At 36.0% G+C, this 12,049-nt stretch overlaps 2 protein-coding genes and 1 non-coding gene across 5 annotated transcripts in view; 2 read left to right on the forward strand and 1 right to left on the reverse strand.

Moving 5' to 3' along the window:
- The window catches only part of LOC125820432 (uncharacterized), a 430,223-nt gene that overhangs the window by 252,664 nt on the left and 165,510 nt on the right, over window positions 1-12,049 (forward strand). The window lies entirely within an intron of this gene.
- LOC125820314 (auxin-responsive protein SAUR68-like) lies at window positions 387-806 on the forward strand. Its single transcript, XM_049499754.1, has one exon. It carries the CDS (start codon window positions 387-389, stop codon window positions 804-806), a length of 420 nt encoding a protein of 139 aa, XP_049355711.1.
- On the reverse strand, window positions 8,106-8,208 carry LOC125820505 (U6 spliceosomal RNA). Its single transcript, XR_007442521.1, has one exon. It is a non-coding gene; the product is annotated as a U6 spliceosomal RNA (small nuclear RNA).

The raw sequence follows: 12,049 nt of genomic DNA on the forward strand, positions 1-12,049 counted from the left end.
TTCTATTTTTCCCTCTTTTTTATGGCCACCATTCATAGCATAACTGCTTGTTATAACTTTGTTATGGAGAATGTCGAATAATTAGTATGTTAGTGCTTATTGGAGGTATGACGGTGTAGCTTTGAACTTGTGAAGTTCCTCATCACACGAAAAAATTCAATTGTCCTAAACTGTAGGTAGCTTGACATGGGAAACCTGATTGAGAAGTGGAAAATAAATTTTAGTCGGAATATGATATAGGAAGTTAAGCTTCATTAAAAATCTTTCATGTGACGGTTCTACCACTTGCCTGGTATACTTGTATTTGCAAAGTCAACCTTGAATGGTGTGCTGCCCTCGAACCGAAGCCTTGGAGCAACTTTCTTGTTTCCATTCTTCCAAGAAAAATGGCAATGCTCAGCGCTAAGAAACTCATCAAGATGGCCAGGAGATGGCAGAAGTTTGCGGCCAAGCAGAGGAAGAGGGCAGACAGTTGCAATACATCCTCATCCTCTATAGTTGAAAAAGGGCATTTTGTAAGCTATACAATTGATCAAAGGCGCTATGCATTTCCCTTGACTTACCTTGAAAATGAGGTCGTTAGACAACTTTTGAACATGTTTGAAGAAGAGTTTGGACTGCCGAGTGGTGGCCCTATAACAGTACCTTGTGATTCAGCCTTCATGGACTACATCGTTTCACTAATCAAGAAAGGTGTAGCTGCCAGAGATCTTCAAAAAGCGTTGCTCCTATCAATTCCTTCATGTTGCTGTTCAACTTCTTCTTTGCACCTAGAAAGTGGAAATCAACAGATTCTTGTTTATTGAGTCATGACATGATGTTTTATAAATTTTAGCTCAAAATAGATTGTATAGAAAGTGAAAAATAGTCAACTGAAAGCATGTATTGTTACAAATTGAAATTCATAAGCTTTAACATTCTCATCTTTGTACTTATTTTTCTGAATTTATAGAACTTAATCTTACAAAAACCCAAAATATGGTATTCGATATGATCAAATGCTTGACTTTAAATATCTTGTGTTTATAAGGTATAGAACAAGTTCACATGGTACACGCACTTTTAATTCTGTTAAGATGTTGAGTCAAAGCGGACAATACATATCATAAGCTTGGTCGTAACATTTTTAGAGCACTATAGAAGCTAGATTCAGATATCTAATTAAAGAGAATTCCCCCCTCTAGGAGTATTTTAGTGATAGTTCTATAGGAACTGGACAATCCTATTTGGTCAAATACCTAGCAACAAACTCCTATGTTCCTTTCATTACGGTATTTCTGAAAGTCTAGGCAAATATGACTAAAGAGTGAGTAATTAATCAGAAGTAGAACTTTTACCACTCATAAATTTACAATGAAAATGGCCCATCTCTAAAATATCCTCTTTCTCATTTACAAGTTCTATTTTACAAAAAAAACATTTCTTAAAGAATTTGCACTGTGATGCAACTCATGATCTTCTTAAGCGTGAAGTAAGATCAATGAACACGTTCTCTTTGCAAGGTATCTTGTGGATGATCATAGCCAAACTCTTCTTCAGCTTGAGCTAACAAGTCTTGAAATAAAGGCTGGCTTATGATACTGGCACAATGAATCTCGAGAGCTAGTTACTTCTATCTACGTATCTGTCTAATTTTTGGTGGACATGGTTATTCGATATCTTGTTCTATTCCTCGTGTTGTTTGAAATGTTATTTTGATACTTGTATCGGTGAAAGGTAGCTAGTATGACATAGAATGCCCAAAAATATTAACAACCTCTTGGAGCCAACGCGGATTTAACTGAGAACATAAAACAATGGATGCTAAAGAATCTATACATCTAATACTAATCAGTTAGGATTGAAATTTAGTTGTTACAATAAATATTACTGTCAACTGTCTTTTTATTATTTAAAGAATTGTAAGTCTGTTAGGAATTAGGATATAAGTGAGATTTAAGAAATACACTAGTTTTAGACTACTCCAAAGTTTGACTTAAAAAGACAACATAGAGACCATACAACAGCTGACCAAAGTCCAGATTTCTGTACAATCAACCGAAAATAAACTAATCGACGAACATTAAAAGAAATACAAGCATCAATATATCACATTACTACTACAGTTAGAGTGTCTACATAAACTAAATATAGGATATGAAACAAATTGTTCTCGTATATATCAAAGACTATAGTGCGTTACATCCAAAACTTCATTACAACATAATTTCATAATAAAACAATCTCTATATGCTATGTATCTCAGGGCAAAACAGAAGCTCGACATATGGGACAATCTTTTTTCCTCAGCAACCATTGTTTGATGCAACCTGTACGACATTCGTGTCCACACCCAAGTGCCCCAATGGACTCTTCATGCTCAAATCCTGCTTGACATATGGCACAAATTTCTTCAGTTTCTGTAGGATTATTTACCCCATCAGCAACATGATGAATTCTTGTTTTAAAATACCCCAATCATATGGCATCGTCCTCTTTCTCCTCCGTATAAGCCTCTTGATCATCAAACAGTAGTTCACTTTCTGGTTGAGAATCATCTGAAAAAATTTGTGATGATCCGCCATTGAATAAGTCCTCTTGATCATCAAACAGTAGTTCACTTTCTGGTTGAGAATCATATGAAGAATTTTGTGATGATCCGCCATTGAAATAGTCTGGTACATGTTGCTGCCTTAAGGCCCTTTCCACTAAATCACGACTACTGATGTTAATAATTGTAATTCCGACACTGTGTGGAGTAATTGTGGTTTGTAATCCCAAAACGAAGGGATGATCGTGTTGTCTTCTTCTGGAAGAACGATCATAGGGGGATCGCCTATTTCTAACTCCAATTCTACGCTGTGAGTTACTCATTGTTCAACACCAGATTTTCTAAGTAGGATTTTTTATTTTTTTGAAGTAACAGAGTATGAGGGTAAAGAACAGAGTATATATAGAGATGGATATTCCTGTTTTATTTACTTCTCCTACGATTTAAGGATTTAATTTCCTATTTTTGTTTTGGAAACTTAAGGCGGAAACAAAAAGTTTTTTCTTTTTTTGATGACAAGGGAAACCCGCAGCCGCTACCCTTTGGGTGCGCATAGGGTAAAACCCCCGCTCCTAAGTAATAGCTCGTAAACCACATAGGAGAGGTAACCCGCACTAGGCAAGCCCGGCACGACGAGCTCGACCCAGAAGGCAAACCCCTTGCTTTCGCTGGCAAGGGGTTTTGAACTTGAGACCTCCAACATGGAAGTCCCAACCCAAACCATTGGGCCACCCCAAAGGGTAAGGCGGAAACAAAAAGTTTCCTACTATTTTATTTATTTCTCCTACTTTCTTTAGGAATAGGATTTAATTTAAGGTAAAGAGAAGTAGAGGGAACATAATTAATTTCCCACTAATTTTTTTTTGTAAATAGAGGCTATTTAAATTATTAGTAAAAAAATATATATAAAAGAAAAATAATGAAACATAAGTAGTGTCACCAAGAATTCTTCAATGGCTTTTCCAACAATGCTGGAAAAGTACATCTCGTTTAGGTCGGGGCCTCTATCGATAAGTGGTGCATACAATTTCTCCAATTGCTCAACCAACACAGAAGAAATGGTCAAGCTAAAACAGCACACCAGGCCTTAACACCCCGTAAAATATCAAAAAACAACAAGTGTAAATGTGTCGTTGGTATCAATAAGTCATTGAAGTCGATAGAATCTTTATAATTTGATATTTCTCAAATTATGGCTTCTGTTTCTTAATATTTGAATAACAAAAGGCAATGACTTAAACAGAAAACAGATACAAGATCATTGTAAGTTTACCTTTAAGACTTTAACACATTGACGCAACACCAACCCAAATCTTGACTCATTATATCAATAAGCACACAGTACATTTCTGTCCTTCTATAAACACTCCATCACAACATCAATCGTATGCAAAATCAATTGAGTGACCAACATTCAACTCACTACAACGATAAATTATTCAGTCAAGAAGTGAAAAAAAGCAGCAGTAAATAAGGGACTGAACAGGTAATGTGAGTTAAGCATCAAGAAAGATTAAGGAATAATCTTTAGGTGAATGATGATAGAAAGATGCATAATAAAATGGTGAACTGATGATCAGGGATATACCGTAAACCATTTTTTCCTTATTGTCTTTCAGATGCCACTATTCAGTAGAGAAGAGGTACTTCACTCGTGAAAGAATTAGAGTCGTGAGCAGGATCATTTGGATAGTCCTTTGATGGAATCTCCAGAATGGTTGGGATTGGTTTATTGTAACTATCAACCAAGAATCTTATCAAGTTTGCAACCTGAATATGAAAAACAGTGGACATATAGCTATAAGTTTGATGCAAAATGGGAGAAACTTTCATTCGATCCGAAGTATTTATTAGAGCAACTACAAGTAGAGGCAAAAGAGAGCAGTTAATTTCCGAGAAGATACATCGAAGCATTGATTTTTGTATGCGGAGGACAGAGTCATTTTAGACAAACGGTCCTCCTCTTTGCAGTCATAGAAGTTGGCATCATATGGCAATGACTCCTCAATTTTGCTATTTAGACGCCATTCAAGGTAAAAGGGCAGTGGTGCTCAAAGCCTCCCGCATTGGCAGGGTCCAAGGAAGGGCAGCACCCCAAGGGGAAGGGGTGTGATATAGATAGCCTACTCTAATGCAAGCATTAATGGCTGCTTCCACAGCTCGAACCCATGACTCATAGGTCACACAAAGATAGTTTTATTGTTGCTCCAAGGCTCCCGTTCGAGGGCCACACACCATTCAAGGTTGACTTTGCAAATACAAGTAAACCAGGCAAGTGGTGGAACTGTCGCATAAAAGTTTTTTTACGACGCTTAGCTTCCTATATCATACTCTGATTAAAATTTATTTTCCGCTTCTCAATCAGGTTTCTCACGTCAAGCTACCTCTGGGTCTAAGGACAGTTAAATTTTTCCCTATGATGAGCTACTTCACATGTTCAAAGCTACACTGTCTTACCTCCAATCAGCACTAGCATGCTAATTATTCGACATTCTCCATATAAAAGTGAAAAACCAGCAGTTGAAATGATTTTACGGATGCTGCCATAAACAAGAGGCAAAATAGAATAAAAACTCACATATTGGCTGATTAACGCTGTAGCAATGTCCTCCCTTGTGGTGAATTCTTTAAAAGCATCTTCAATCTGCTTCACTGATATATCTAAACCATAAGAAACGGAAAGTAGAGGGAACAAAAAGTTGAAAACATACTTGCATCGACAATAGTATAGTTAGTTTTCCTCCTCAAATCAACATTGCCAACTCCTGATAGTAAAAATCCAGTGATTGTATCCTACATTATCAAGTTTGCAAGTACGCTAATGAGAATATGAATTTAAAATTCCAACTTCCCTTGTAATTGCAATATGATAAAAGAACATGACTTGTCGATAAGGGACCATAACACTACCAGTATACTTGATACCTACTATTTCCACTTTGTAGTTTGTTAGAATCAGCAATAAGCAAATGTATTGAAACATTATGCAGGACATTTCTATGGACAGGAGGGGTAGATGCATCCAGGAAGGCATTGATTGCATGGGAGCAACTATGTAGTTCTAAAACTGCAGGGGGACTCAGTTTACTGTATATCCAAACATGGAATAAAGCTGCAATAAGCAAGTTACAAAGGAGTTTGAGTACTAAAAAAGATAGACTGTGGGTGAAATGGGTTCATATGTACTATGGGAAACAAGGGACCTTATGGGGTGTTCTAGCACCTCAAGCTTCATGGATGGTGAGGAAAATACTCCAAATGCACAAAGAACTAAAGGATATTGACTGGAATGAGGAGTATGTCAACCAGATTGATAAATTTTCTATAAAACAACTATATAAAGCTCTTAGAGGAGATTACCAGAAGGTGGAGTAGAGGAGGCTGACTTGTAACAATGCAGCTTGTCCTAAGTGGATTTTCATATTATACTTAGCATTACAAAGCAGGCTGCTCACAAGGGATCGATTAGCAACATGGGGCTGTGCAGAAGATGTCCACTGTGTCCTATGTGGAACTGAAGATGAGAGCCATAATCATATATTCTTTCGGTGTCTGTTCTCATCTCAGGTGTGGCAGAAGGTACTCTGTTGGCAAAGTATCCATAGGGAGGCTCGAGGATGGGAAGAGGAAATAACTTGGGTAAATGCCCAATGCAAAGGCAAGAAAACAAGAGCTGAGGTATTAGGATGGCACTGGCTGCAAGTGTTTATCTTATTTGGCAGGAGAGGAACCAACGAATTTTCCAAAAGATAACAAGAACCCCTGCAATGGTGGCAAAACAGGTTGTTCAAGAGGTGCATATGAGAGGAAGAACAAAACCAAGACTAAGCTATGTATTGCAAACTCTGAATTTCTACCCTGTGTAGATGCTAGGTACTTAGCTAGATTTGATAGTGATATTGTAGTAAGGAACTGGTAGTAAAGATAGTAGAGATTGAAAGTTGCTGCAAAACTAGGAGCTGTCCAGTTTGCTTGTGTTACTGATCTGTAATGTGCTAAAACTGATCATTGAATGCACATAAACAAATGAAGAATTATGGAAAAGATTGAAACTCCATTACAAACTTCTCAGAGAAAAAATATACATTGAAGAACATACTGGAAGATATTAAGCTACTGGTCTACTGCAAATCATCTGTATCACACCTTATATACATCTGATTACTAACCGACTTACATAAATGAAAATATCTTCTATAAGATCTCTAACTGACTAACAGTCGACTAAGCTACTAGGCTTAACTAACTAACTAACAGTGACAGCTGGACTAACTAACAGTGACTAACAGTAACAGCTGAAATGTAAATCAGCTCTTCGCAATCTCCTTGTTGTATTCTCCAATATAATGCTCATTTGGTAATGAAATATTTTACTTACAATAAGATTTAAGAACACATTCAATCCAATGACACAATCCAGTTTTATACACCAATCACCAGCAGTGGCAGCAATCAGACGAGCCAAAGTTGATACAGAATTAGGGGATTTCACATTACCTAGAGGGACTGAACTCCTTATTCATTGCGATCAAACACTATGGGGACAAGATGCTAACGAATTCAATCCAGTAAGATTTGGTCTAGGAGTGGCACAAGCAGCAAAACACCCCATGGCATTCATGCCTTTTGGCCTCGGCGCCCGACGATGCGTCGGCCAAAATTTAGCAGTGTTACAAGCTAAATTAGCAATAGCTATGATCTTGCAGCAGTTTTCGTTTGATCTTTCTCCAAATTACCAACATGCTCCTACTAAGCTACTAACACCATCATTTACTACAACGAATCCGTTCAAAAACAACATACCCAATATAATCCCACAAGTGAGGTCCGGGAGGGTAGGGGATTTACAAGACCTTATCCTTACCTTTGTGGGGTAGAGAGGTTGTTCTCATTTCGACAAAAAAGAAAACATAAATTGAAGCATGGTAGCAAGAAAATATTACGGCAAAACAGCAAGATACAAATCAAATGAAAACAACTAATACTAATACACATAGAAGAAAAAGAAAGAAAGTGCGACAACACTCTGCTACCTACTAACCTAATCCTGACCTCCACTCCTTTTAGGTAACAGATTCAAACTGTAAAGATAGATATGGAAGCATATTGATTATTAGTGAAAGATTAAATAGTGAATCACCTCAGCAGCAATCACAGCAATGAAGGCTGAGTTATTTGTTCTGACCGGTGCTCGATTCATCATCTAAACTAAAATGATTGTAATTGTAACCAACTACAAGAGAATTACAAACAAAAGAAAAAAAAACTTTGTCAATCACATGGCTAAACCTAATTAGCAAAAACATGAATTTGGGGATTCTGATAAAACTTCAGATGCAAATTAAGTCTAAACCAAGGAAGTATAACAGAATCACAATATACTAATTGAACTAGGTTTTTCTGAATCTCGAAATACGAGAGGAGCCATGTAAATCAAATGTTGATAATATACTAATTGAATCCAGACGAAACAGGAAACAAAACAGACTGAAAGAAACTCCGAATAGCTTACGCGCCGCCGACGAACGGCCAAAAAATACAGACTGACCGGAGCATAAGCGCCGACGACCGGCAAAAAAATTTGGACCATTTCTCGATTTGTGCGTGTCATCCTTGCGCAGGGGCCATGCTAATCTTCTCTGTATCGTTCCAATTTTATCGGATGTCCCCGAAGGGACAAGCCCAATTGCTTCGCTACGGTTCTTATTCTGCTGTAAACTTCTCACTGAGCTCGATGTGGGAGAAACGTAAAGAAGATACAAGTAGAGTAAATGTCGTTTTGGGTCCTTAAGTTTCGGAAAACAAATATTTAGTCCTATTTTAACAACGTTTATTTCAAAATCACCCATATTATCATAAATTCAGTTTTTATGTAGACTCAATATAAACAATTTGTTAATTTTCGTTATTATGAAAAGCAAAAAAATAGATTTCATGATTGTAGAGAGGGTCACATAAGTATTATTTTTGGGTTAATTACACTAAATACACTTACGAAACCCCTATACTAAAGGATTAGGGGTTCATTCGAACCTCCTGAGTAAAAAATTATTTATATGTAGTTAAATTATTATTTTTATGTATATATAATTGATGTGAAACTTCCTTTATATGTTTACTTCTTTAGATTTTAAACCTCCTTAATGAAATTATAAATAAGAAAATTTATTTGTATGAAACTCTATAAAGAAGATAAATAATTTTGTTGAATATCTTTAGTCACGCATTTAATTGACATAGAAAATAGATAACGTGTATTTCTCCCACTTAAGAAGATCACGAGTTACATCATATATAGTGCAAATTCTTCAACAATTTTTTTTTTTTTTTTTTTGTAAAATAGGACTTGTAAATGAAAAAGAGGAGATTTTAGAGATAGGTCATTTTCATTGTAAATTTATGAGTAGCAAAGTTCTACTTCTGATTAATTACTCACTCTTTAGTCACATTTTCCTAGACAATTCCCATATAGTACTCTAAAGATGTCATGATCCAAGCACATGACATATATTGTCGACTTTAACCCAACAACCTAACAAATTTGTCTCTTGGGCGTGATAATATTTGTCACAACCCAAGCCCATGGTTTGTATTTTTAACTTTGAGCACATAGAACTCACGAGTTTGTACCTTGGGCTACACCATCATTGAGCCCAAAAACGTGTGTACCATGTGAACTTGTTTTATACCTTATAAAACTCATTATTTTCCTCTCTCATTCTGAAAGGAGTGTGTAAAGATTTCTAGTCATGCATTTGATCATACCAAATACCAAATATTAGTTTTAGCATTCAGAAAAAATAGTCAAAATATGAGAATGTTAAAGCTTCTGAATTCCAATTTGTAATAATGCATGCTTTCAGTTGCCAACATTATAAGAACTACAAAGCATCAATATTACATAAACTAAATTTAGGACAGGAAACAAATTATTCTTGTATTTATCAAAAATATATAGTTAGTTACATCCACTACTTCAGAATTACTAATTGTCTTACTAAGTTTAATACAATGGAATTTTATCATAAAATAATCTCTATATGCTATGAAAAACAGAAGCTCGACACATGGGACAATCTTTTTTCCTCAGCAACCATTGTTTGATGCGGCCTGTATGATATTCGTGTCCGCACCCAAGAATCCCAATGGACTCTTCATGCTCAAATTCCGCTTGACATATGGCTCAAATCTCTTTAGTTTCTGTCTGATTATTTATTCCTTCATCAACACGATGAATTCTTGTTTTAAAATACCCGAATAATATAGCATCCTCCTCTTGATCATCAATCAGTTCAGTTGCTGCTTGAGAATCATCTGGAGAATTTGGTGGTGATTGGTCATTCAAATTGTCTTGTACATCCTGTTCCATTAATTGATAGTTGCGTGGAGTAAATGTGTATTGCTTGCTTGTATAAATTGCAAATATTGATGATAATCTAGAGAAGAATGAGAGTTACTCATTGTTCAACACCAGATTTTCTAAATACGATTTTTTTTTCTTTTTTTGAAGCAACAGAGTATATATAGAATTGGGTATTCGTAGTTTGTTTTGGGTATTTCTCCTACTTTCTTTAGGAATACGATTTAAGTAAGGAGAAGAATTAGAGGGAATATAACTAATTTTTTTATTATTTTTTTTGTAAATAGAGGCTATTTAAATTATTAGTAAAAAAATATATCTATATATAAAATATATTTGTTGTAACTATCAACCAAGAATCTGATCATGTTTGCAACCTGAATATGAAAACCAGTGGATATATTAGCTACAAGTTTGATGCAAAAGGGGAGACACTTTTATCAATCCAAAGTATGAGGACAGACTCATATTAGACAAACGGCCCTCCTCTTTGCAGTCATAGAAGTTGGCATTATATGGCAATGACTCCTCAATTTTGCTTTTCAGACGCCATTCAAGGTTAAAAGGGTAGCTTCGTGTACAAAGCATCCCGCATTAGCAGGGTTGCACCTTAAGGGGAGGGTGTGATGTAGTCAGTCTACTAGTGATTGCTTCCACAACTCGAACCCATGACCTATAGGTCACACGGAGACAACTTCACCGTTGCTCCAACTTCCAAGGCTGCCCTTCGAGGGCCCACACACCATTCAAGGTTGACTTTGCAAATTCAAGTATAGCAGGCAAGTGGTGGAATCGTCACATAAAAGATTCTTAACGAAGCATGACTCCCTGCATCATACTCCTACTAAAATTTATTTTCCACGTCTCAATCAGGTTTCCCACGTCAAGCTACCTTTGGGTCTAGGACAGTTGAACTTTTTCCTGGGTTTTATTCATCTGATGAATGTCTATTTATCTGAATAGACATTCAACTGGGTTTGGACAGTTGAATGAACTTTTTCCAAAGGTTTTATTCATCAGATGAATGTCTATTTATCTGAAAACATTTGAATGTACATTAGGCAGACATCAGTTTCTGCAGCAATGCATTTATACTGCAAATTAAGAACATCAGAAATAAAACCCGTTTACCCGTTCCACATAGCTTTGCCTTTAACAAGTTCGCTAGTATGCTAGTGAGAATATGAATTTAAAATTCCAATTTCAGTGCGATTGCAATAAGATAAAAGGAATTGACTTGTCGATTTGGGGCCATCACACTACCAGTATACTTGATGTCTTCTGTTTCCACTTTGTAGTTTGTTAGAATCAGAAATAAGATCTAAGAACATATTCAATCCTACAACACAATTCAGTTTATACTCTATCATTTACTACAACGAATATATTCAACAACAACAACATACCCAATGTAATCCCACAAGTGAGTTCTGAGGACAGTAGAATGTACGCAAATCTTATCCTTAACTTTGTGGGGTAGAGAGGTTGTTTCCCGATAGGCCCATGGCTTGGCAGAAAAGAAAAGAAATCGAAGCATGGTAGCAAGAAATATGACAGCAAAACAACAAGATACAAATCAAGTGAAGCAACAGATAGTAATACGCATAGAAGAGAATGTAACAAAGTGCGACAACACTGAGTTACCTACTAACCTTGTAACGTAATCCTGACCTCCACACCTTTTAGGTAACAGATTCAAATTGTATCTAAATATTTAGTCCTATTTTAAGAACGTTTATCTCAACATCACCCATTTAAGTATTCTGTTTGACATTTTTTATGAAGACTCAATATAAACAATTCGTTGATTCTTTATTAATATAATGAGCAAGAATGTTTATATTTTTCTCCCTAAATTTTATTTTTAAATTTAATAAAGATACTCTATAAGGTGTTTGGTAGGATGGATAATAAGTTGGTTTCTGACTTATTTTCTCATATTTGGCTAGTAAGTGAAAAATATTTTCTAGTTTTTGGTTGATGTATGAAAAATATTTTTCATCTTTTATTCTTTTTGCTAGAGAATGGAAAATAATTTTTGATATGGAAACCAACCCCGATAATCGGTTCCGGACTCGACCCTAACGATCAATTTGGGATTTGACCCCAATCCCAACCCAGGAGCTGACCCCAACTCCCGACCAGGGACCTGACCCCGA

Source organism: Solanum verrucosum, unplaced genomic scaffold, assembly GCF_900185275.1.
Source record: "Solanum verrucosum unplaced genomic scaffold, falcon-dt-bn FXZP01000229.1, whole genome shotgun sequence".
Lineage (NCBI taxonomy): Eukaryota > Viridiplantae > Streptophyta > Magnoliopsida > Solanales > Solanaceae > Solanum > Solanum verrucosum.